The sequence below is a fragment of the Panthera onca genome, chromosome C2, assembly GCF_046562875.1.
Source record: "Panthera onca isolate mPanOnc1 chromosome C2, mPanOnc1 haplotype 2, whole genome shotgun sequence".
NCBI lineage: Eukaryota > Metazoa > Chordata > Mammalia > Carnivora > Felidae > Panthera > Panthera onca.
In genome coordinates this window covers 123,927,058-123,953,693 of record NC_138347.1, presented here as the reverse complement: position 1 = coordinate 123,953,693, position 26,636 = coordinate 123,927,058, and the positions used below count along the sequence as shown (strand labels likewise).

General features: G+C 45.4%; 1 protein-coding gene across 1 annotated transcript; it reads right to left on the bottom strand.

Moving 5' to 3' along the window:
• Nucleotides 1-3,068: 3,068 nt before the first annotated feature.
• RBP2 (retinol binding protein 2) lies at nucleotides 3,069-25,980 on the bottom strand. The gene is made up of 4 exons (XM_060638789.2): nucleotides 25,857-25,980; nucleotides 12,670-12,848; nucleotides 4,903-5,004; nucleotides 3,069-3,329 (listed from the first exon to the last, which is right to left on the bottom strand). The coding sequence occupies exons 1-4, from the start codon at nucleotides 25,927-25,929 to the stop codon at nucleotides 3,279-3,281; spliced, it is 405 nt and encodes a 134-aa protein (XP_060494772.1). The 5' UTR covers nucleotides 25,930-25,980; the 3' UTR covers nucleotides 3,069-3,278.
• Between the last annotated feature and the right edge of the window lie 656 nt (nucleotides 25,981-26,636).

Sequence of the window (26,636 nt, the reverse complement as noted above, 5' to 3'; positions counted from 1 at the left end):
CATTCTGTCAGTGCAGAGCCCAATACAGGGCTCGAACTCACAAACCATGAGGTCATAACCTTAGCTGGAAACAAGAGTCAGACGCTTAATAGACTGAGCCACCCATGTGCCCCGGGGAAGTCAGTATCAAAATACTTAGAAAGCAAGAGTTTTAATGAAGGGATCACTACCTCAGCACACATGTATGTATAAATCAATGGGACTGGGGAAGAGAATGAGTACTGACTACGGTTTTAGGTTCTGTGCTAAGCTCTTGCCCAATCTCGCTACTCTTTGTGACGCAGGCTCAATAGTCTTTATTCCTGACTCCACAGAAGGAGAAACAGAGGCTGCACCCCTGTCCAGCCGAGCAGGGTCTGAACTAAGGACTGAGGCCAAAGCCCACATTTCAGCAACTCAGTGCTCCCCATTTGTGAACTGGGGTTTTCAGTGGGCAGGCTTTTTTAACTTTCAAGCTCAGGCCCCATGGTTCATAGATCAGCACATCCTCCCTCAGGACATCTCTAGAGGCTGGGGTTTGAGGTTCTGAGAGTCTTTCCCAACAGCCCGTATGGGGCTATATGCCTCAGTGCAAGATGGGTTTTCAAAGGTGACTCCTTCCACTCTGTCCCTAAACAGACTTGTCCGTGTGCTGGGGGAAAGCATTGTTGTCATGATTTAGTCTTGAAATCGGCTGAGGGAACAGAAATACGAGAGGCAGGACTTGCCCCATCTCGCCCACAGTGAGTGAGGGACATGGGGACAGGCCCTGGCCCACAACATCTGCCCAGCTTTGAAATGAATACCTCAAATTCGACCACTTCTGTGTGCCACTTTCTTTGTTGAAAAAAGAAGGAGCAGTAGAATGAATGGAGCCACTGTTGGTCTTTTGTGCCACAGGGAAACTAATCAGTTAACTCTTCACTTGTGGAAAAGGTACGCTGAGAAAATCCCACTTGGAAATGGGAGTTTTAAATTATATTGTTTGTTATCTGTCATTGAAAAAGTGGTCTGCACATGTAAGGAACAAGTTGGTGTTTCCAAAACACTGTCCAGGAGTGAAACACTGTGGGTAAAGGGGTCCCAGGGCTTAAGGCCCAGCTTCTTTGCCTCAGGACTTGTCAGAGCTTTAAAAACAGGAATTCTCACGAGTTTCTAAGAAGGAGTTATGGTTTTCATCATTTCCAAAGTTCATTTGACCATCAACTTCTTCACAGAATCTCAGGGGGCTAACATCCCCTGGAATACACTTTGCAGAAGCTAGGACTGAAAGTTACTAGTAATTAGAATCCCTGCCATGGACAGAATACCTGATAGCTCGTCTCAGTGGGCTTTCAGATGGATCTTGTTCTCTAGGGCTTTCTTGAAGGACAAAGGAGAGGGTGATTTGAGGCTGTTTTGGACAAGGGCAAAACTAGGAGGGGGCATCAAAAGGGGGACCTGGGGCTCCTGGAGAAGCTCCAGGGGGACTGGGGACAAAGAGCTTGCTTCATCAGTCCCTGCACTTGGAGACGGGCCTGCAGCTCCTCAGGAAGCTCCCCTCTTCCCTAGAGCCTGTGGGAAGACCCCATCCCCACCCAGGCAGCATGACGCTCCATCTAGGCACTTCTCTGTCTTTCCTGGGGCAGGAACATGGCATGGCTGTTGGGGAGGACAGACTGCCAGGAGGCCTGTGGCATGGATGCCTGGTCAAGGGCTTAGGCCAAGGCTGGCCCTGGGCCACGTGCCCAGATTACAATTTTTCTCTCCCGCCTTGATTCCATTTAGGCTGCTCAGGATCGATGAATGTTCTGTTCATTCAAGTCACACCCGAGTGTGCCAACACCACGTGCTACTGCTCTGGGGATAAACCTGCTTTTCGAAGATAATGCTTACCCAATGGTGGGATTCTAGGCCCTGCTACAAAATGGGGAGGAAAATGGCTTTGAGCTATGGGGGCTTCTCAGGATCCCATGAATGATCCACCATAAATCTCTTCCTATTGACTACCATGCTGTTCCAGGTGCACTATTCCATTGGTACATCCAGCAGGAAAATACAATTCAGCTCAGAGTAACAAACCTAATGTTCTGGAAGTACCAGGAGGCCTTGGGGGTACCAAGCCATCCCTACTTAGTATCCACTCATCTGGGCCCCTGGGATGTGGAGGGAATAGCTCTAAATAATGATCAGAGCTAGCAGGAACTTCATTCTTACCATGTATCAGGTTCCATTCCAAGCACTCTGTATGCAATAGCTTGCTTAATGCTCACATTAACCCCATGGAGGAGATGCTATTTTGTCTTCTCCATTTTATAGAAGAGAAAAACATGGATAGAAAGGCCAATGAGGGGCTCCTTGGTGGCTTAGTCAGTTAAGCATCTGACTCTTGGTTTCAGCTCGGGTCACAATCTCATGGTTCATGAGTTTGGGCCCCATACTGGGCTCCGTGCTGACAATGTGGAACCTACTTGGGATTCTCTCTCTCTCCCTCTCTCTCTACCCCTCCCATCTCTCGCTCTCTCTCTCTCTCTCTCTCAAAATAAAGATATAAACTTCAAAAAAAAAAAAAGAAAAGTCAATGAAGTTCCCATTGTTACCTAGCTAAGAAGTGGAGAAGCAAAACTTGAACTCAGGCTTCCTGGAAGTTCTTAGCAAGTCCTCTGCAGGGGTGCCATTTTGCCCATAGATGAAGGGCAGAGGGCTGTCCTGGGCCAAGAGCAGCTGGTACTGAAGATCTGCAAAGGCCCTTAGAAGTAGCTGGGCCCATGTTGCTGAAGGCAAAGTGCAAACTGGAAGCCATCTGCATTCTTAAAATAGAGAATCTTGGAGAAATGAATGTACTATCCAAAGGAATGAATCACAAAGGGCAATGTTCAAGAATTAGTAGGGGATGCTGATGTTAGCCAGAGAATGTTTCTGAGTAAAGTAATTCCCCCAAACAAATTAACAAAAAACAAATAAAATGAAACCAAAAAATAAACAACAACTACCACAACAAAAGCTACACAGAAAACCACCATGTGGGCAATCACACTTTTGCCTGTGGATAAAACTGAGAGTTCTAGAAATAAAGGGAGATAGATATAAAGGGTTTCAAAGTATGGGAGTGATTTTTGTTTTTTCATTTAATGCCAGGTTTCAACGAAGGAAGTATATGTTTGTCAACTGTTAACACACTCATTCTGTTTTAAAACCCATCCAGATGCCTTACTGGGCTCTGTTAGGAGGGGAGGGTCCCCATGGCTGCTTCCCTAAGCCCACAGAGAACTCATGTGGGAAGTGTGGAGCACGTGTTCAGCAGGCCCCCTCGCGGGCCATTACTTCTTCTTGAACACTTGATGGCACACCTGGTCACCGCAGGTCAGCTCCTGCAAGGTTAGAAAGTGGGTGAAGTGACTAGCAAGCCAGGCCTTCCTATGCCCGCACCTCCCCCTGCCCCCGCCTCTTGGTGTCTGGGAGTTGGGGTGGTGGGGGAAGCTGGAATAAAGAGGACACTTAGTCATTCTGGGCAAAGTGCATCTCATAGACCCAATCAGCTGGCATGCCCTGCAGGTAGCAGTAATTTGATTTTGACACTTGAATTGAGCTTGAACAACTATAAAAATGAAAAATGCAAAGAAATTACCCTCTTGGGCGGGATTTTTCCTACTCCCGTGATTAAAGCAACATCTCCTAATTTATAAAAGGCAGTGAAGCCACAAAGAAGGAAGGGATCTAGTGGGGAAAAGCATTTGGAAGGCAAGGGCCTGGGAATATGCTGGCTGGTGGGGTGTCACTCCATCCTGGGGGCTTTCTGGCCTCTGGGGATTAGAATGTGGGTTGGCGACATCACAGGCAAGGACAGGGCATGGGCTGCAGAAGGGCTCCCCCCAGGCCTGCCTATGCAGACAAGATGCTGCTTTTCATCTAGACAGAGGGAACCCCCAGGCCTTATCCTCACCTCATGACTCCTTGAGGGAGGAGGGAAAAATATGAGTGTGGGGACGGCCACAAAATCATTGCAGTCGACAATGAATCCATTGTCTTAGCCACAGGGACCATTGGGGATCGTACTACAATTAAAAAAATCCATCATCCAAACCAGAGCAGGTAGGGAAAACCATCAACGGAAAACACGGTGAATGCCTCCCATTTATCACCAGTTGACACTGCCTCCAAAATAAAGATCTCAGGTGAGGCAGAGCCCGCCTGTGAAGGGCACCATGGTGACCTGAATACCGACACTGGAGCCAGGCACCCGCTTGACTCCACAGGTGACGAACGATTGAATGAATGAAGAGCCATGTGACAAATGAGTGACTGAATGTGTAAAGCAGTGAAAGATTTTCCCCTGCGTGAATGCCGGATGCATAAATTTCCTTGAAGGTTGAAGACTGAAAAATTAAGCTATCTAGACACATAATTCATTTCAGGAGATCAGCAATTGTTCCTACTGCTCTGTTCTAATACCAAGTTTACCTAAAATAGTTCAGGACCAGGTGGGCACACCTGATGATGAGAGGGTAATGCCTGTGGTCTGTGAGATGGTTTCCCAAGCCCACCTGCCCCTGTCCACCCTACTCCCACCACTCTTCTTCCCTGGCTCACATAATGGTGAGGCCTGGACTTCCCCTCCCTCGGGGCGTCTTAATTCTGTGCCTCCCATTTCTCTTTAGCTGGTCTTTAGCAGGTTCCCTGCATTTCTCCCTGGATCTCGGCTTCCTAACTCAGCATTTTGAACTTTCACTTTAATTGCAGCCGCTCACACAAACAGCGATATAGATTTCTTCCTGGAGTCCCCTGAGCCAGATGGGAATGGCTTTCTGACTATATGACCACACACATTTGGCTGGAGCTCAGGGGAGGAGTGCAGGGCCGTTTTTCTTGTCAAAGCACCTGGCGAGGTGAACCTGTCATGTGTGGAAGTGTGTGGAAGGGAGCCGGGCAGACCCCGGGACTTACCAGGTGCAGCTTGTCCCCCTCAACCCACTGCCTCCAGCCGCGGTTCTCCTTCTCCCCCTTCTGCACGCATACCAGGACATCGCCTTCCCAGGTGATCAGCGTCTGCAATGACAGGTTCCCAGGCGAATCAAATGTATGGTCTTGATGGGGACCGAGCAAGCCTAAACCCGCAGCTGCACTTCCCGCGGCCATAGCCAGCCTCCCGCTTGCCCACAGGGCAGAGCCCTCAGCTTCTGCCAAGCCAAGATCTGCCAGACTCACTTTCCACATATACCCACCATTCCCACCAAACTGGCTTATTGGAGCTGGTTCTCTTTTAAAGAATTCTACTCTCTCATTTTACCATACTGTGAAGATAGCATTTCAAATCAGTGGGGGAAAAGATGATGCATTTGACTATGTAAGGATGTAAACTTTGTGGAAGGGGAAAATAGCGTAATGTCAACAGATGAGTAACAAACTGGGAAAAATAATTGTAACACATATCAAAGACCTGACTTCTTTATATATAAAGGGCTCCTGTAAATCAATAAGAAAAAGATCATTCACCTAATAGGAAATTTTAAAAAGGATGCAGCCAACAGCTTACAAGGAGAAAAAAAACAAACCAGCAGATGGCTTTTGCCCATAAGAAAACATATTCAAACCTACTCATAATAGGAGAAATGCAAATTAAGGCTGGTGTTTTTTTTTCAGATACAATTCATCATATGGTCAAAGATCAAAGGGTCTGATAACACACTGAGTTGGAGGAAGTGTAGAGAAGCAGGCACCTCCATAAACGGCTGGTGGGTATAGAAATTGGTATGAGTCCTTTTGCAGGGCAATTTTATATTACCTTTTGAAATATGGCATTGTGTATACTCCTTGACCTAGAAATTCTGCTTCTGGGAATTTTCCTACAGAAGCTACATTGTGAGGACTGCCTGTTGTAGGGCAATAATACATGCAGAGAAGCTACCTAACTAGCAGGGGCCACAACAGATGGCTTCAGTGCCATCCTCATCATCCAGAAGCAGGAGGGTGGACCTTCCCCTGGTCCTGGGTTTCCTCCAGGAAGCAATGCAGACTGGTTAGTAAAACAGGAGCAGCAGCAGAGATTCAGAGCTCATGTTGGACAGCCAGGCTGAGCAGACCAGTAGGTTGGAGAAGCCATAAACCTGCTGAATTCCAAGAGGCTCAAACTCCTGTGCATGGGGTGCCTGGGTCGCTCAATTGGCTGAGCGTCCAACTCTTGATTTCCACTCAGGCCATGATCTCACGGTTCATGAGTTCGAGCCCTGCGTCAGGCTCTGTGCTGACAGTGTGGAGTCTGCTTGGAATTCTCTTCCCTCTTTCTCTGCCCCTCCCCTGCTCACGTTCTGTCTCCCTCTCAAAAAAAAAAAAAAAAAAAAAAAAAAAAAAAAAAAAAAAAAAAGAAACAAAAAACTCCTGTGCACACACTTATAAATTTTACACCCCCCAACTCCTCTGCCCTCTGTTTCCCTTTTATTTCTCCTGGTACCTGCCTCAGGACGATTCGTACCAGCCCTAGGTGGTTCTCTAGGACCACCCACCTCTGAGCTCAGATTAGGACTGCACATGCACCTCCTGAGAGAATGATGTCACTCCCATGCAGGCAGTGGTTTTGTGTCGGTACTGTCCTTTCTCAGGGATGGCCCTGATGCCAGCTGGTTTTCTTCTAAGTATGTACAATCAGTAGTACATCTCTATGAGCAATAATATGCCAAGGACTAGACGTTTACTTTTCTATCTTGCAAGCCTAGTTGGTGACAAACTGACCTGTGTTTATTTAGTCACTGTCCTTTGCACATTTAGGTCTATTTTTTGGTACAGATTTTCTTTCTACAGATTGTTAAGTCTACCTATTTCTAAAATATTTGACCTTGATCATATTATATATTTAATGTACAATTTTATTCCTCCTCATTTTACTCCTCAACACAATGCAGTGTTGTTTGTTATAGCAAATGTCTGGAAGCCTCATCAATTCTGTCAGTGGGTGGCTGGTTAAATATGTGTGGTTCATCCATGCTGTGCAGCCCTTGAAAGGAGGAGGCAGCTCTCTACTTATGGAGGAGGGCAGTATCCAGAGTGCACAGTTAAGTCAAGAAAGCAAAGAGCAGGGCCACGTGCATAAAACAAGGGGGGTGGGTGCATGCCTGCATATGTTTGCACACAATCTCTTCAAGGAAGTAAAAGAACCCTTAGTAGTATTTGTCCCCGGGAAGGAACTGAGAGGCTGGGGGCCAGGATGGGAAGGAAATTTCACTTTTTACTTTTTACTTTTTAAAAAACCATCTGCATATATTAATATTCCCTAAATTAATGTAATGATAAAATTCCCTATGTTTTCTAAAGAAAATGTCTCCTCCTTTGGGGCCATCCTAAGCCTCACATCTTTGAATGTCTTGGAGAAGCTTAATTCACGGGGTGTTCCCTTTGCCCTTCTGGGAGGGAGATGTTGTCTGGAATATTCCAGAATTCTCTCCCAAGTAGATGAGAAGGGGATACTCATTTGTTGTTGCTCATCATCAGTCTTGCGACTAAGTTCCCTCCCAAAAGGACGAGAAACGACTCAAAATGTCTTCTATTTGGGCAAAGACCTTGTCTTCTAACCCTGCCTCCCCCATCCCACATTGCCTTACACCTAATGGACACCTAATACATGCTCACTGAACAAGTATCTGTTGCCCCCAATTGACAATAAGCTCCATGAAGGAAGAGGCTATGCCAGCTGTTCAGTCCTGCAACCCCAGACTCGGCACAGTCACCAGCCAGAGAAGGTGCCTGGTAAGCAGTGTTAAATGAATCTGTGATTGAGTAATTTTGTCGAAATGGAATCTTGAGGTAAATCCACGTGGGGGAATAAATGAGCGTATGTATTCTTCATTGATGATGGTTCTTGGCAATGACTCAGCCTACCCACCTCCTTGCCTTGGTTTCTCTGGTACCCCAGGAGTGCACCCATGGGACCATCAATATGGACACTGGATGGTAACTGTCCATCTACTTGTCTGCCTCCTCAGGAGGCTGTGAGATCTTTCAGGGCAAAAAGGGGTCAATGCAATGACCCAGGCCTGGCATGTAGTAGGCGCTTGGCAAACACATAGAAGGAACAAAAAAGAAAAATGTTGGTGCATGAGGGCCTGTCCTAATATTTTCTGTTGATAAATCTTAGTAGGCAGCAAGATTAACAGTTACTCTGACCCTAAGTAAATCCATTACCAATGGCAATATCTACAATTAATGGTAGCACCTACATGTTTCCTACATGAAACAGACGACAAGAGAGGAGAGAATGGTTAAATGAACTAAAATTCCACACTTCAACTTGCTTTTAGCTGGTGTCCCTCATCCCCACATCAGAGGAGGTTTTAAAAGATGCCCAACTATCTTAAAAGATCTTGAGGCTGAGGAAATGGATACTAGTGAGGAAAATCATTGCTTGTGAGCTAGAGGGTGAAGAAGATGTGTTTGCAGTGAATTAAGGAAACTGGGCCCCCACTGCAATTTCCCCTATCTCAGTGTTCAAAGTTAACATCATTAAAAACAGCCCTGTATGGGAAATTAGATATGGTCCTGTATCAATGTTAAATTTGCAGAAGTTGACAACTATACTGTGATTACATAAAAGAATATCCCAATTCATAGGAAACACTCAATTATTTAGGGGTAACATATCAGACTGTTCAGAAAAATATATTTATATAATGGCAAGAGAACATGTACAAAAGATAAAGCAAATGGGGCAAAAATGTTAACAGTTAGGTAATTCTCAGCAGAGGGTATACAGATGTTCTTTGCTACTTTCGTGCAACTTTTCTGTAAATTTGAATCAGTCCCCAAGGAAGTTTTTTTTTTTTTAAAGGAAAATAACAGCTCTTTAAATTAAGAGCATTAAAGGGGACTATTAACAGGTTTAAACTCTCCCAGTGCACCTGCCCTCATGGAAGAGTTATTCTGGCAGTGCCCACTGTCCCCTCCGGCGATCCCTGAAGTGGGGACCTCGTGTGTTTCCCCTGGGCTCTGGCGCATAATAATCACAATGGCATTATTTGTTCTAACTGCCATCATCTGTGTCTGCGTTCCCCTGCCCTTACTGTCTGCCTCTAACTACTTATTGTTTTTAAATTGAGATATAATTCCCATACAATTTACCCTCCCTTTTAAAGTATATAATTCAGTCATTTTTAGTATATTCACAGGGTTGTAAAACCATCACCACTATCTAAATCCAGAATATTCTCATTGTCCTCCAAAGAAGTCCTGCACGAATTAGTCACTGCTACCCACTCCCTCTGCCCCTGGCAACCACTTTCTGTGTCTACAGGTTTGCCTATCATGGACATTTTATATAAGTCATATGACAAGTGGCCTTCTGTGTCTGACTTCTATCACTTGGCAGAATGTGTTCCAAGTTCATCCAAGTTGCAGCAGGTATCAGTACTTTATTCCTTTCTATGCCCATATGCTATTCCATTATAAGATTATTAATTACTTCTTTTTAATGTACTTTTATTCTGGGCAGCTTGTGTATTTTTTTTTTTTTTTTTTGCTTGTTTGCTTGTTTGCAAGCTTGTTTGCTTGTTTGCACCTGTTTGAAAGGTGCTTTAAATTCTCTTAGAAACAAATCAGAATAGGAAGTGACCCACGTGACCCATAGGAAGGAAGAAGATGATCCCTGGGTCCCTCAAAGATTCGACCCCATGATCAAAGTGGTGTCACTGTTCCTGTTCTGGCATAGACCTGGGCACTTTAGGGCTCTATTGTGCCTCTGCTACAACCCCACCCTACACACATCTCTCCCCCAAACTGCCCAATGGGGAGATTCTCAGAGGGGTTCCTGAGGGTGACCAAGTTGTTGAGAAGTAGAGCCCTGGAGCATAAGAGCATGAGTGCTACAGCAACATATATACACACAGATACATGCACACACACAGACACACACACACACACTCATACACATGCACACATATACATATATGCACCGGTGCATACTGGGGCACATACATGCACATGTGCACACATGCACATAGACACACAGCTTTGTGTGCACTCACACATGCCACCACCTGTGGAAGACAGAAATTCAGCAGAGAGGTAGACTCACTTGCTCCCTGTAGTCCCTTTCCAGCTGAAGGAATCCAGTCAAGTTACAGTGAGTAGGTAGTTCCAAGGGCATCTGCTCTCTGTGCAATTCTCATGTGAACAGTCCTTTGCTGGAGGAGACTGGGCACATTCTGTCCTGGGCACTTCTCAGCCCCCACCAGTCTCCTCTGAGTGTGTGTGTGTGTGTGTGTGTGTGTGTGTGTGTGTGTGTGTGTGTAAGCCCCAACTTTTTGTTTTGGGCAGAACAGAGACAAAAAGTGGGAAGGGGGATTCTCTCTCCATGCAGGGCTAAGACCTGATCCTGGGGAACAGATGGGGCTCCCAGAGGGAGCCCAGAGGGACGAGAATGGAAGAAGAGGCACAAGAAGAACAGGTGTTAAGAGACGGAATCCTTTAAGGGTCAGGAAGGTTGCACGTATGTGACTGATTTCAGGAAGAGTGAGTTCTCGACTATCAAAGGTGATGGAAAAGCCAGTCAGAGACAACAGGGTTGCTTTTCAATAGCCCAAACCCAGAATGGAAAGGTGAGGGAAAATGAATCATTGTGAACAGATCAGGCTGGAACAGCAGAGTGATGCAAAAATCCAGACCACAAATTTCCTTTTGGTTCTGGTGTCTGAGGAATTGGCCTTCTAGCCACACAGTTCAGAGAAGGCTTGTCGATCCATCAGCCCCTCGGGGAGGGATTCTACAAGGGCCTGTTCCAGAGCCCGGAAGCTCAGGCTCTTATGCCAAGATTGCTCTGATGGAAGCATTTCCAAAGTGCTTTTCATTTCCCACTTTTCTTTAGCAAGGAGCACTAAATATAATTCAACCTTGACTTGATGGCTGAGATTATCAATGCTGCAGGACAACTTGATTGAGAAATAAAATGTGTCCTGCTCTCTTGGCTTCAGACTCATCACCAAAGAATGATGACAGCTTTTTCTCCCCACCCAGGAGAGCAGCCAGACCTCATGTCCCTGGCTTTGGGGGAGGGTTGAGACCCGTGACTTTGAAGGCGCTCCTGGATGCACCAGAGAAAAGTGGGACTCTGTAGAGAGTAGGGCTTATGGTGAAAGGGGAAGGGCAGGGTGGAGGATTCTGTTTTCCTGAGACACTCTAAGGGGATGGCCCACTGCTGGGGGTTGAGGGCACAAATACCGGTGGACATGATACTCAGCCCTGCCTGCCCTCACTTTGGGAGCCAGGGCAGAGGTCCTGGTGTCTACATTGGCATGGGGGGAGTGGGTGCTATAAATATTTAAGCTGCCCACCGTGGTATAAACTGCATGGGCCTGGACCGTGAGTGGTCTGTGGCAACCATGCTAAATGATACCCCCGGAAGTTTCCTGGATTGTATCATCCATGAGGTTCTTGCACGATGCTAAGATTGGAATGGGAGAATCCTTAAATATGACTGAGATGCATTTCTCCCCACTCCTACTTGTGGGGACTGACCAGGTGTAATTAGATTTGGATAACCAAAGACAGGTGCACTTACTATGAGTGTGGGCACCGTGGAGATTGCACACTGCGTTATGATTCCACATGGGGTTGCAAGAGGAGAGGGGGGCCTGCTGTTACCTCACCTTCCCCCCTTCCTCCCCACTTCCCCCTGTTGCTATCCTTCTCTACCTTATTTACAAAAAGCTCTTCTGGGCGAGGACCTATCTCCTCTGCAGAGTCCAGTTCTCAGGCTTTGAGATAACTCTCGACTTACGCACTCAGAGTTGTCTGCTCACTACCAAGGTCCTACCTATACCCAAGCAGTTCCAGTGGCTGGAAGTCTGGCCTTCTGATAAATGGAGGCTTTCCTCAGTGATGTCCTGTGAGTTAAGGTGATGCTGAGACAGAAGATTCCTCCAAATACCAGGACTGGGGAAACCCTGACTTCATTTAGTCTACTGACTTTTTTTGATTAGCACTTTCTTTTTCTTTTTCTCTTTTTGAAATTTTTTTTAAAGTTTATTCAGTTTTGAGAGACAGAGAGCAAGCAGGGGTGGGGCAGAGAGAGAGGGAGACACAGAATCTGAAGCAGGCTCCAGGCTCTGAGCTGTCAGCCCAGAGCCCGATGTGGGGCTCGAACTCATGAACTGTGAGATCATGACATGAGCCAAAGTCAGATGCCTAACTGACTGAGCCACCCAGGTGCCCCAGCACTTTATTCTTCTTAAAAAAATTTACATCAGTTGGGATCCTCCAATATTGAGGTATTTCATATAAAAACATGAATTCTCAGCATCTCTTGAAAAGAAAAATGAAATCTAGCAACATAAGGCCCCAGGGCTCCATGGCAATGCTTGGCTGGTGCTGAGTAGGGTTGCCCCTGGGATGAAGCTGTGCTACCCAGCTTGTGAAATCACTGTCACTCCCTACAATATTCCACCTTCTTGGCCAGACCCATGTTGGCATAGGAGCTGGCCTCCTAACCCAGATCCTAGAGAGGTCGGCAGTCTTTTCATCTCTCCTTTCCTTATAAACTTAGTGTAGAAAGCAGCTTGCCTCTTCCTGCTGAACTTCCAATAATTGCTAATTGCCAGCATCATTAAGTCCACTCTGGTCCCCTCTCCTGATCCCTCCCAGGTTGTTTCTGTCATATTTTCATTGTGAAGGCAGATAGCCAGCTCCTGCACACAGAGTATATGAGTAGAAACTGCCAGGCCAGGTCCTCACCTTAACAGTTCGATTGTCCAGGCCCTTTGTGTGTTCCTCAAACTCCACTCCAACGGTGAAATCCAGGTCATAGTTGCGGAACGTGCTGTTGGTTTTTGTCTTGAAGTTATCGCCGTTTTGATCAATGATCTTTGTCTGAGTCAGACGTACTGCGATCTTGCGGGTGGCAAAATCAATATCTGTTGGCAAAGGGAGTTGTGGAGGTTATGATGTGCTCAGCCAGACTCATTCATTTCTTTAACAAGGCCAAACATTTAGGACCAGAGGCACAGATCATGGGCTGGCCACATTTCTTTGCTCAAATGGAAAAGAAGAGTTGTCTTACACACAGCCAGTTTGGGCATCTCAGTCAATTGTCTGGAAACCTAGGGTCTCTCAGTGCCTCTTCAGGAGCCCTAATAGGAGGGAGAGGTAGCAGGCAGGGCTTACCTCTGAGCTGCAACTCCCAGTGTGTATGTGCATTCATACACATGCACACATACACATGCATGTGCATGCACACACACACACACACACACACACACACACACCGCTCCACCTAGAAGCTCCATTCTATCTATCTGACATTTTGGGTTTCCTCCTAAGAGCTTGCTGAGCAAAAGACTTCATGGTTTAAAAGAAAAAGGACCACTTAAAAATAACCAGTCTAAATCATGGGTAAAAATGGACCTTTTGTTAATAGCCATGGCAGGTAAGGATACTTGCAAATTTTCATTAAAAAATTTTTTTTAATGTTTATTTATATTTGAGAGAGAGAGAGAGAGAGAGAGAGAGAGAGCAAGCAGAGAAGGGGCAGAGAGAAAGGGAGACACAGAATCTGAAGCAGGCTCCAGGCTCCAAGCTGTCAGCACAGAGCCCAACACGGGGCTCGAACTCATGAACTGTGAGATCATGACCTGAGCTGAAGTCAGATGCTCTACTGACTGAGCCACCCAGACACCCCAGCAAACTTTCATTTTTAAAGCAGATTGAGGATGTACTTAGCTACGCTGTTCTGCCTCAGTCATGAGCCCCCAGAACAACTTTAAGCATATTCCAGACACTTAATAAATAGTTGTTCAGAGATTTCTTTGGTTATTTTTAAGGAAAAGATGAATAGTTGTTTATATTTTTTATTGCAAAAAGTTTAAAACAAAACATAGAGGAGAATACAAAGAACTACACACAACCACTATCTAGATTCAATAATTAAGATTTTGCCTCATTTACTCCATTTACATGTTTTCTCTGCCTTGATTTTTTTCCCATCAAATTCTATAGCAGTTCTTTTTATCCCCAGCTTTACTAAGATACAATGAACAAATAACAATGCATAACTTTAAGTTGTACAATGTGATGATTTGAAACATGTATATGTTGTAAAATGTTTACGAACAATAAGGCAGTTATTTTTAAAGTTCAGTAAGCATCAGAATTTCCACGAAAACTTGTTCAAAGAGATGACTGGGCCCTGGTCCCATATGTTCCGACTCTGTTAGGTCTCAGGGCAAGCCATGAGTTTGCATTTCGGATAAACTCTAAGGTGATGTTCATTATTATTGGTCATTGACCACACTTTGAGTAGTATTCCTATGACAATTGGTTGACAGATTGACAATTGGTACATATGCAGTCTTTGTTTTCACATATATTTTTGATTAAAAACAATGGCAATGGATATTTGAAAATTAAGTTTCGCCAGAGAGCCTTCCAGTTATCTTTAACTATATCTTTATTTTAAAACAGAGTGAAGTTATTAAAAAATATTTTGAAGGAAAACATGTTCATTTCTTAGAGACTATTAGTAAGTAAAAGGGAGTGTGCCCCTCAGTGGGGTGTTTCATTTACTAAGCCTTGAATTTTATAGTATGAAGCTAGGTGCAGAACCAACTTTCTCGCCAACCTCTGGTTTTGTATAAAATGTCACTGTCCTGTAGAATAGATTTAGAAACAAAGGATAATTCTGGGACTTGCTATAAACATTATTAAGCTCTTAGTATCTAGCCAAATCATGTTTGACTCTCTTTATGTCTGTGAATTCTCCAGATATTTTTGGATATCAACCTAAATTAAATTTTTTTTTTTCAGAAATTCTACCTGGAATTTTTCAGAAACTCTGACATTGATACTGACCTCAAGAGTAAGAACAATTCAAATTCATTGAGTGTTCTTTCTCTGAGAACCCTAGTCCCATCTCTATGGTAGGGGGGTGATTAAACTTGACCCTGTGTGCTGTCTGGTGGGGGATAAATACTATTGAGCCCGTGAGAAAGACCAGCAGTTACCAACAGTTCAGGAAGCTCCAGTCAATATGGAGAATTAACATTTCTGCTGGCCATGCCCCACCCTTTCTGTTGTGCTTCTATGGTAACCAAGCATCATGTCCTTTATCCTTTCTTCCCATTTCCTTTCTGACCCATTTCCTTCTGGATCTCTTCAGTTACTGTCACTCTAAAGGACCTAAACAACCTTGGTTCTAAAGGACCATGAAGGGACTGAAGCTGGCTGGTTGGACTTCACTGTGGGCCAGCAGTTTGACCACAGATGGGAACCCACAACGGTATCACATCTGCATGGGGAAGGGCCCTGGCTGGGATTTTGGAACTGAAATTGTATAGACAGCCTTTATCATAAAGAGAAGAATTTCACCTAGCATTAGGCAGCCCAGAAAGTAGAAGGATTACATACCTGTATCCTAAGTTAAAAAGAAAAAATAGGTTCAGATTGGCATGAACTGGTACATGAATGCTAGTGCCTTGCTCAAATATTGTTCACGAATATTGGTTGAGAACCTCTCATGTCTAAGAATTCACCAATGGGTCCCAAAGCTAGCTGCACATCAGGATCATGTGGGAAGATGTAAAAACTACATATTTCTGGGTCTTACCTTAGACCCAGAATCTCTGGGTTTTTTTTAGATTTTGGATTTCCTCATAAGGGGCTGTCTGGAGAGAGTTCCATGGTGTAAGAAATTTGAAAGCCATGGCTTAAGCACCTACTCCTCAAGCCATAGGTGATGACATGGAGCTGAGAGAGGTTAAGTGACTTGTCTAAGTATACATGGCTGAAAAAGCAATCACAGGATTTGATAATTGGATGGATATGTGTGGAGGTATCAGGTTGGGAGGAGAAAACAGTGGTTTTCAGCTTTGGAGTCAAGGTGAGATCCAAAAAGTCAGATAGGGGATTAATCTTTTGGGGAACATAGGAGCCAAATTTTAGGTAAGATGATCTGGGGGCTACACTGTGTGGACCCATGGTAATACTTGGGGCGGTAACTAAGACATGCCTTGAAACCGACAAGGAATGGTGCCCCAGGGTGGAACCTCCCTTGGGAAACCTCACCCAACAAACTCATGAGATAAGTACCATATTATCTCCATTTTACCAATGAGGAAACTGGCTCAGAGAGGCTGTGTCACTTTCCCTGGGTTATATAGTGAGGAAGCAATACAGGTGGAATTTGAACTCAGAATGGCCTGTCTCCAGGGTCAGCACAGTGCTCTACAAGCCTGAAAGTTGTGGGCTGGCCCATCTTGTCAGGTCAGACCATCCTAGATTGTGCACTTTCTGTGGCTGCCCAAATACCAGTAACTTCTGACTGACACTTCTTTATACTTCCCCTGGAGGCACAAGGACTTCTGGGTCCAGCTAGATGAGACCTCCCTGTTTGGGGCAGTTTATGTTTTCCAGAGCTCTAATGTATTATCTTCACCACATCGCAATGGTTTTCTGTGCCCAGGGTTCTATAAGAAATTTGAGGTGGGTCATTCACACTCCAGCCCCTGGACATTCTCTGATACCTCATTTAGCTTCAGCTTCATGGCTTATGGAATTGTACCTGGGGACGTCCAAGCCACACAGACTGGAATGAGGCAACAGGATGTAGAATGAGATAAAGGCTCTCTCCTCTGCTCTTTGTGCTGTGAACACCTCTAGGCCTCTTCACCCAGCATTCACAGATCCCGGGGCATCCCACTGTGTTTGCTTCATAGGTCATTTTGTCGTCAAAAAAATGTGGCCCGTGAGCTACTAAGTTCGGGAAATGAGGAAGTAAAAGCAAGAGAAGCTGGTTTCTACACTGAAGAACTTCACAGAGTCTTCATTCTATGAGAGATACTTTGCAACTCCAACGGTGGGGAGATAGGATGCAGACTTTCCCAGTCTTATGTGGTCATAGCCCTGTGCTGTGGTGGGACATCTCACCCAGCCGGTCTGGTGCTCCGCAGAACATAATACAGAAAGCGCTAACAACCCCCAATCTGAGGCATTATCTCAGTCACCTGGACCCTGCAATTATGGAGCTATTTCCTGTATAATTTTCACCCTTCAAGGCAACTGCTGGCCTGTTGAGAAAAGACTAAACAGGACCAAGTGTTCAAGTATTTCTGTCTTACAAATTAATCTTTCCCTAATATTGCTAAAAGCCACTGAAGAATCTTCCATATCTGGTCAGTATAAACACATGGTTGTGGTAGGCAGAGGGCTAACATGTCACACTCCAACTCCTGCTTCTCTCCTTCTATCCCAGAAACAGTCTAGTGAGTCAGGTGACACCTGTGTGTCCAGCTGAAGTGCCATTGCTGGACCCTCGGGTCCAGATCTAGAAGCAGCAAGAGTAGTGGCCATAAGTGGAGTTATTATTAACTGCATCAGGTTGCTTTGAGGGTTAACTTCGATGGTGTTTGTGAAGAGTTCTGCCCAGTGGCTGGTGCCTTGTGGTAATGGCCCGGTAAATGGTAGCTGTTGCCATCATTGTAATCATCATTATGAAGCCCCTTGATCTCAGAGGCTGGTGTGCTCATAGTCCTTAGCATTTTTCTAGATACGCCCTGTGCGTTCGCCCCCTAAATCTCTGCCCCTCTCCTCCCAGCTCTCCAAATCTCCTAAGACCCAGCCCCAGCCTTGCCTTCTCTACTGCTGTTCTGCTCTTTCCTGCCTCCTTCCTCATCTGCTCTTCAGGCCACAGAGCTTTACCCCCAGGAGGCACTACCTGATAGTTTCCTCTGACTTTTTCATGGGGGTGATGGTTCTTTCCTCTGAAGTCTTACCTCTATGAGGATAAGGACAATGCTGTCTGCTTGCTCTGTGTCCCCAGGATCGGACACAGAGTAGGTGCACCAGAAACACTTCTGGATTGGTTAATAGGCACCCTAGTTTGGGACAGTGGTTCTCACAGTGAGGTCCCTGAGCCAGCAGCTTCACAGCACCTGGGAACCTCTTACAAATGTAAATTCTAGGGCTTGCACTAGACCTGGTGGTTGGGCCCTGCTTGTTTTTACAAGACTTCCAAGTGATTCTGTGCCTGCTAAAGTTCAGAACTACTGGTATAAAAGAGTGAGGGTCAAATCCAGGTATAAATCCTGGTCCAGATTTCCCAGCTATGTGACCTCAATGAAGTCACTTTGCCTTTCTGAGCCTAAGTTTTCTCACAGTAAAATGGGGAAAGAATGCTCATCTCGTAGGGTTATTTATGTAAGGTTTCTGTTAAAATGATGGTAAAATGCTTTACAGAGTAGTAATGAGTAGTAATAGATGCATTGGCCTCTACCCCTCAACCTTTCCTGTTTAGGTGAAACAGTGGCCAGATCAGCATTCAGTCCAGGGCGAAATATTTGGTTCATGTTTCTGCATCTCCGCTCCACGGCCCAAGGGCTCTGGACTCCGAAGTAACAGTCAGAATGGTGGCTTATCTACTCTCTCACTAGCATAGGCCTGGCTTGTCACACGGGAATTCTAGCCAGCTTGGCCAAACATTTGTCTACATGGGCCAGTTTCCTCACTGTGTAGTTTGGCCAGTGGATAGAAACAACTTTAGCTCTTGTTCCTGAGGTCCATGCTGTTCTAAACCCTGGTGCTGGAGCCGTAGTTAGGAGACGAGAAAGAAAACCACAGACCAGGTATTAACCAGGGGAAACAAAGGGGAAGGCTCTGGGCAAAAGGACTAAGGAAGAATTGGGAATTACTGAGAAATTTAGAACAGTAGTGTTCCTCAGAGAGGATGTGGAAATCAAGGCACAGAGAATTTACGTGGTGGGTTCAGAGTGACCCAGCTGGGACAGAGCTCCTGACAGCTTGCCTACAAATACAGTCCGTTTATCGTTCACAACTAAGGCTCCCCTAACAAAAATTATTGCTTGTTCCTGGTTGCCTAGAAAGGTAGATCACAGCTAAAAATGCCTATTGCTGATAGAACTGGTTTGTCCTGGAAACACCACCCCCCGTCAATCTTTCGGACCAGTGCTAGGGGAATCTTATCAGGGGCTCTATACAAATGGAATCAAGATTGCTTCTTCTCTAGATTGAAAAATGGCTCGGCCTCTTGGCCACCCTTTAGCATTTGCACAGGCCAGTTAATCATGTCACCTCTGCTCCACCCCAGGGAAAGGAACCAAGTGTTCTGTTGGTAGATTCGTGATATTTCTAATCAAAAGGAAAGGTTCAACTGCAGCTGTAGAATACACACGCACACACACAGATTATAAAAACACTTCCTCTTTGTACTTTGCAGAGAAAATTATTTTCCTGATATGGTATTTTAACATCAGGGTTATCAAGTATGTTTTATCTGCTTTTCTAGATTAAAGGTATCTTCGAGCCTGATTTATAGCCAGGTGAAATGAATTTCTATCTCAGAGGAAAAGGTCCAAAGGCAAGCTATTTCTGAATAATATATGTGGCTTGTAGCTCCTGCAGAAGAAAACAACACTGAAGTGACTTTATTAAAGCATACTTTCCATAACTGCATTTTGAACAATGCAAGCCATAAAGTTGAAATATGAGTATACTACTCACCATTAAAATGCTTTGTAATATGCTTGCGCAAAAAGCTAAAGTTGCGGGCTAAAAGGGCAGGCACTCTTTGTAAATTAAAGAGAGAGATGCACACATATTCATCATATGAAATCTGAGACCCATTTCAAGGGCAGCTTCGATGGGCTTCAAACCTGGACTTCATTCTCGGATCATCAGCCCTCTCAGGCAACTGTGGGGAGAAGGGTGCAAGAGCAGTCTTCTCCGCATCTTCATACCATTTCGTCCTCCAGATAACACATTTAGAGAGAAAGTGAGCTGCCCCCCTGTCTGCCTCTTCCTTTCTCTCATGGGCATCTCCAAATATGTTTAAAACCTTTTGTAGCCAGCAGAGGCAGGCTGGAGACCTTGGGATGCCTCCCTGCTCCCCCTGCACGAGTTTACCTCCCCACGCATAATCTAGTACTCACTACTGGGTTGGGGGCAGGGTGGAGGTGCTGCCATTACAACCTAGAGGAGAAAGGGCTCCCTCTCTCTTAGGGGAAGATGCTAGGAAGAGGCTGAGCTTATCTTCACTGGGGCTTTTCTACCCCCAGCACTCTCTCTGTTTAAAAGTCCAACCAGTCTTTGCTTCAAGTAAAGGCTTTGGCAAGGTGTATAACTTCTTTGACTTAGGACCACCAGCAGAAATCCAAATTTTGTGAAATTAACTCCTTGGGTCATCAGACATTTTTTCCTTTCTTTCTCTCCCTCTCCCTCTCCCTTTGCCTCTCCCTCATTTGTTAATTAATTTCTACCCAGGGACTCTGAGTAACCCAGTGTTTCTGAGAGTTCTGACTACCAGTGAGCTCCTCCTCTGCTACCCACATGCTTAGTACTTGTACCTAGAATAGTGCCATGGAAAGAGCTTGAGAGATGGAAGCAGGCAGACTGGGCTCTTGTCTGAGCAACATCATTTCCCAACCACAGATGACCCTGGGGAGGTCCTTTCACTTCCCTGGGCTTCGGATTCCTCATTCCATGAAATGGAAAACATTCCTTCCATCTTGATCCCTGACTATACCCTGAGCTCTAGATCTTGTGTCAATATGCCAATTTTAATACTCCAGCTGGATGTGTAACAGGCATGTGAAATCAAAATATGCAAAACAGAACCCTCAGTGCATTCTGCCCTGCCCAGTACCCCTTACCAAACTCACGCCTCCCCCATGTCTTCTCTATTTCAGCCTATGGGATCAGCATCTTCCCAATTGTTCATCCCTAAGCCTGGGGCCATCTTCATTTCCCCCATATCCTCTGGTTTCACATTCCCCTAAAAGCCCTGTTGGCTTTATCTCCAAACTGTATGTTGAACCTGTTCTCTCTTCTCCAGACCCCTGGGCACTACTAGCCCAAGCCACCATTACTTCTTGCCTGAACAACACAGTGGCCTCCTAGGATGGGCCTCCCTACTTCTAGTCTTGCTTTCCAGTGATTCATTCTCTACACTGTAGCCACAGTGATCCTTAAAGAATATAAATAAAGTAGATTGTCCTCCACCACAATGTCTAAACTTCTCTTTGTTTGCCACTTCCCAACACATCAACCTTTGTGTTTCTTGAACACACCCAGAACCTCTGCACCTGTTGTCTCCTGTACCCGGGACGCTGCTTCTCGGCATTCGAGCCTTGGCTCACCTGTCAGCTCCTCAAACAGCCTTCTCTGACCACCCATCACTCTTCACCCAACAAGTTCTTTTTGTTTTCTTTAAAGCACTTACCTACTTTATTTATTTTCTCTCACGGCCACTAGTGTGTACACTCCTCAGGTGAGAGGGATTTGTCACCTCATTTACCACCATGTTACCAGTGCATAGGACATTTCTTGGCATGTCATAGGTGCTCAATGCATTTGTTGCAACTGAATAAATTACATGAAATAATGTATATAAATTTCTAGAATGATGCTCATCATGGCACGTGCTCATCTCTGATGGTAGACTGTGGCTCTTAAACTGTTAGGACAGGATTTGGAACATTGTGGGTATTCAGGAAACCTTTCCTGGCAGAGACAACTCAGGTGAGGGCTGCTCGACTTCAGCCTTTAAGCTTACCCCCTTTCTGATTGAATTTTCCAGAGACACACTAGGACTTTTTGCAGTAGCCTCTGCTCTTTTAAATCTGTGCATATTAATTTAAACGAAAAGATGGTCTTCATAGGAGATTGGCCCCACCTTCTTTCCCAAGTAAAGAGGAAAACTAGATTTTCCCCAACATTTACAATTGGTGAACTAAATATTTCCTAGATGTCTAAATTGAACATTAACTGAGCAGTTTTAGGATACAAACCTTCCATTATATGTCCACATCTTTGCTGATTTACATGATGGTTCACTGAGTTACATTAAGGTGTTTCGTTTTCCAGGCTCCTTCCCTGCCCTGTCACCACCCAGTAACCAAATCTAGTCTATTTCCCACTCTGGACATCCCCCTGTCTACCTTCTTGGCACTGCTCTTACCATCTTCCCAAGGCCATTGCAACAACCTCTTCAGTTCTCTGACAGTTCTGCAGATCTATTCACCCCTGGTTGTCGGGGTGAGCATGGGTGCTTTCTCTCTCTTCTGCAGACAATTCTTCTCCTTGTAGGATGAAGTCCACATGTGGTGGCACACCCCATTCAAGATCTGACCTGTTACCTTTCTGACTCTGTTCAATCCCCTCCTTGCACCTCACCCTCTAGCAATACAACGTTTTCTGTTCCCTCTGCCCACACCACATTCTTACTGGCCTGCCCTTTGCACATACCCGCAGAACAATGCCTGACTACATTTCTGTGTGGAGCCATTCTCTCCTCCCTTCAAAACCCCACCCAGGACTTAGGAAGCCTTCAGTGACATTGTCCAGTAGCTCCACTCACCACCCACACACACATCTTGCTGTGGGCTCAAGGGATGGAATCACCTACTGTCTCATGGATGATAGATTGCATTTTTTTAATGGCTGCAACAGTACCTCTCAACCTACAAGCTATTCTTGCCATGTGGCTTTAACATTCCTCCCACTGAGAGACGGGTCTATGTACTCTTCCCTTGGAGGTAGGTGGGCTCATGACTACTTCAACCAATAGAATACAATGGAAGTGATGCTCTATGATTTCTGAGCCTGGATCATAAGAGGCCATTCAGCTTTCACTTCCTCTCTCTTTGGATACAGCAAGCATGCTGTGAGGAGACCCAGGCCACATGGGAACACCACGTGTAGATATTGACAGCCCAGCTGAAGCCTCAGCTGCCAGCCAGTACCTACTGCCAGGCACAGAAGTGGGGAAGCCTTTGAGATGGCTCCAGCTTCAGTTATTGCCCACATGCAACGGAATGAAAGCCCCCTAGTAAGAACCTAGCAGGTAAACTTGGTCAGCCCCCAGAACCATGAGAGACAATAATAAAATTACTGTAGTTGTTTCAAGCCACTATATTTGGGGGTGATTTGTCACACTGCAGCAGAAAACAGGAACACCGTTTGTGCACGGCTATAACTCGGCTGATTACATAAGTTTGAGCTCCTTGAGAGCAGACACTGGGTTTGGTTCTGCCTTAGATGGCACAGTCTCTGGCTTCCATGGCTAATGTCTGAACTGTGGTAGAAAAGTCAAGTGATTCCCCATGTCTGGACACTACTAGCCTCACTCCTTGGTAGTTAACAGACTCTCCGCCAGCATTCTCTCACAATGCTGGAACTTCATTTTTAGATAAGCCTTCCTCAGGCTCTCCTCTAAATTAAAGACCACTCCCCCCATTCCCTGATCCCCTGATCCAGGCTGCAGGGGGGCCTCAGAAAGCTACAAACCCCTTAGGGTGCAAGAGTTTAGCAGCTGCTTTCCTTGCTGTCAAGAAAGTCTAAGACCTCAAGAAACACCAGGCACCTAAGAAGGCAGGAGAGGAGGTACCATTGACCCTTGGCACTCAGTCTCTGAACACTTAGTAACTTTGATGATTTGGGATAAAACCAAAGGTTATTGTGACATGTGATGCTGCTGAAGCTGGCAGCTGAGTCATGTGGGAAGGCTGATGTGTAGAGTGAGTCGCTGGCTAGTGACAAAGCCAGTTTGTCACCCAGACCCACTTCTCAACAGGAATCTCTCTTTCCCTACTGAGCCAGCCACCAGTCCCCCAGAGAAAGCCACCTCCTTGGTGTGAGGGATTAGAATCTAAGAAAATGATGGTTCTTTAGTAGGAAATAGAGTTATACTTAGTGATATTTCCATATCGGGGGATTTGCAGAGATCTCCACATATGTTCTTCCCAAATGCCAAGGGTTTGAATGCTCAAAAGGGCAAGTTTCCTGACTTGTCAATGTTGGGAAAGCAACCCCTGTTCCGCAGGGTAGGTGTGAGGGAATTGTACAGGTCTGCTGGGTTGCCTGTAGCAGATTAAATTGTGGGAGCAGCCTCACTCAGTTGCTTCCAGGGGATGGTAATAGTGGTGTTTACTTCTCACCTGAGGCCTAGAGAGGGGGCATCAGGGACCAGTCTGCACAACTGAAAACTGAACTGAGACTCAGTTTTATACCTGAAGTAACATAGGACTTTATTATTTAAGAAAACACAGCAAAGGACACAAAATTGCTTTCTGATTATATTCCCTGAGTCTGGCTTGTTCAGCACAGGCTGAGAGCTTGAAACTGCCAAACAGCCCGTGGATAGTACTATTATTCCTACCTGGCAGATGAGGAAACTAGTTCTGGAAGGTTAAAAAATTGGTCAAAGTCAGAGAACAAACCTTATGTGGGCTGGCCCCTCTGGTTTGGTTTCCTCACCTGCATGATCTTGTTCAGAATTACACTTCTGAGCTAAGCTCCAGACCATCTGCCCATGTGTAGAATCAGTCTTCCATTTCTTTTTTTTTAATTTAAAACAATTTTTTAGGTTTATTTATTTATTTTGAGAAAGAGTGAGATGGGGAGGAGCAGAGAGAGAGGGAGAGAATCCCAAGCAGGGTCTATACTGTCAGCACAGAGCCTGATGTGCCTCAAACTCACTAACTGTGAGGTCATGACCTGAACTGAAACCAAGAGTTGGACACTTAAACAACTGAGCCACCTAGGCGCCCCTCAGTCTTCCATTTCTATTGTCTATTCAGGACACTAACCTCAGTGCAACAGGTTTGGAGCTCTGGAAGGAAGATTTGTGCCTCCCTCCTCCTTCCCCAAGTATTTGAGGTAAAATTCTGACAGCCAAGAGGGAAAAGAAAGCTATGCTGTATTGGAAACATGTCTAAAGTACATGAAGAAAGTTCCAATCTCTATACATCACACAATATGTCAGCTCTCCTTGTTCACTGACAGAGTAGAAATGTTCCTCAATGGAGTATCAATCGATTAAGTGTCCAACTTCAGCTCAGGTCATGATCTTACAGTCTGTGAGTTCGAGCCCCACATTGGGCTCTGTGCTAACAGCTCAGAGCCTGGAGCTGCTTCAGATTCTGTGTCTCCCTCCCTCTCTGCCCTTCCCTGTGCTTGTGCTCTGTCTCTCTCTCTCAAAAATAAATAAATGTCAAAAAAAAAGAAATGTTCATCAAACTAGAAGTTAATTGCACAGAAAATTCCACAATTCCCGTTCTTGGTGAGACTTCCCATCTTCATATCCAGATTATTGGACCTCTGACCCCACGTGCAGCCTTAGCAGCGGGGAAATTCCAACCTGGAGCTCCTTATGTGGAAAGTTCTAAAGATGGAAAAGGTGATGAGGAGGCTGTTGCAGGCTGTTGCCTGAAATAAGCACAGGCAGCCAAAGCTCCCTGCCCAGCGCCTGGCCCATGGCAGCTGCCCCACATAGTGAGCTCCTCCTTCAGGTGTTATATGATTTCTGTCAGCCCACGAGAGATCCCACAAGAGAGTCAACTCAGGACACACATTGATCAAGCTTTTGGCCTGGAGTCCAGTTCAAAAGCCAGGCAAGCAGTGAGTTGTTTGACCTGTATGCCAAAAGCCACTCCTAGCCTTCTGTGGGTCTCATATTCTCTAGAATAACAAATTTAGCCACTCCTTGTCTGCTTCCCCACCACAAGCCTGCCACAAGAGCAATGCAGGGTCATTCATGGATAATATCAGGTCTAACTGGCTATCTAATAGATGGTGATCCAAAGCAGGAGAGCTACTGTATTTATCTTGTCAAGTTTGATTTTATTCCATGTGTGCATGTATGTGTGTATGTGTACCCCACATTCATGTATCTTTTCTGTGTGCCAGGTATTATGTTGAGGACATTCCAGACATAATCTCATTTATTATTATTCCCAATTTACAGATGAGGAATCTGAGTTTCAGAATTTCTATGACATACCTATTATTACACAGCTAGCAAATAAGGAGCAAGGCTTACATACAGATCTGTTGAACTCCATAACGGCACTGTCTGGAGGGCCAGACTAAAGTTCTCCCAAAGTGACCCCCCCTTCCATCCCTGTCCTCTCCCTTACCTAGGGCTTTCATGTAGCCTTCAAAGTTGTCATTACTCTCCATCTCCCAGGTTCCATTCTGGTCCCTTGTCATGGTGATAGTTTCTGGTTCAGTGTGGGTGAATGTTGAATGTCAAGGAGTAGGCTGCAGGGAGAACATGTTGAAATGAGCTACTTTTATAGCCTAGTGACTAGGTTTATGGCTTTGAGATAACAGGTTCAAAGATCGTAAGCACAACCAAAAAAACCTTTCCTTTCCTTTGCAAAGTTCAGCAGGACTATGAGCAACCCACGCTCAAAGTCCAATGTGGCCACATGGGTGCCCCAGTGACCTGTACCATATGCAGGGGTCCAGAGAAGCCCATTTTTGGAAGCCCAAGAGAGCTCTTGGACCCAAACTAAACACTGTCTGGCATTTGAGAAAAACAAATATTCAGTGCCCACCCCACACTGGGCAGTGCCCAATCTACTAAAAGCAAGCCAGACAAGGAGGGAGGCCAGATGGAAGGCAGAGGGGCAGTGGGACTCTGCTTTAAGCCATCAGGAGCAAGCTGAAGATCACCTTGACCAAAATAGGGGGCATAGCTGGCATTTGGACAAGGACTCTTAGTTTGGGCTATTTCCCAGATCGGCTGTCCCCAGGGGTGAGAAAATGGGTCGGTTTACTGTTCTGATGTATAGTTCTGAGAGATGAGGCCTGAACAGGAGCTGCTATACTGTGAAAAACAGAGATGTAGGCTGAGATGGATAAACCATGAGTCCCCAAAAGTGAGGCCAATTTTGATTATGGCACTATGGATC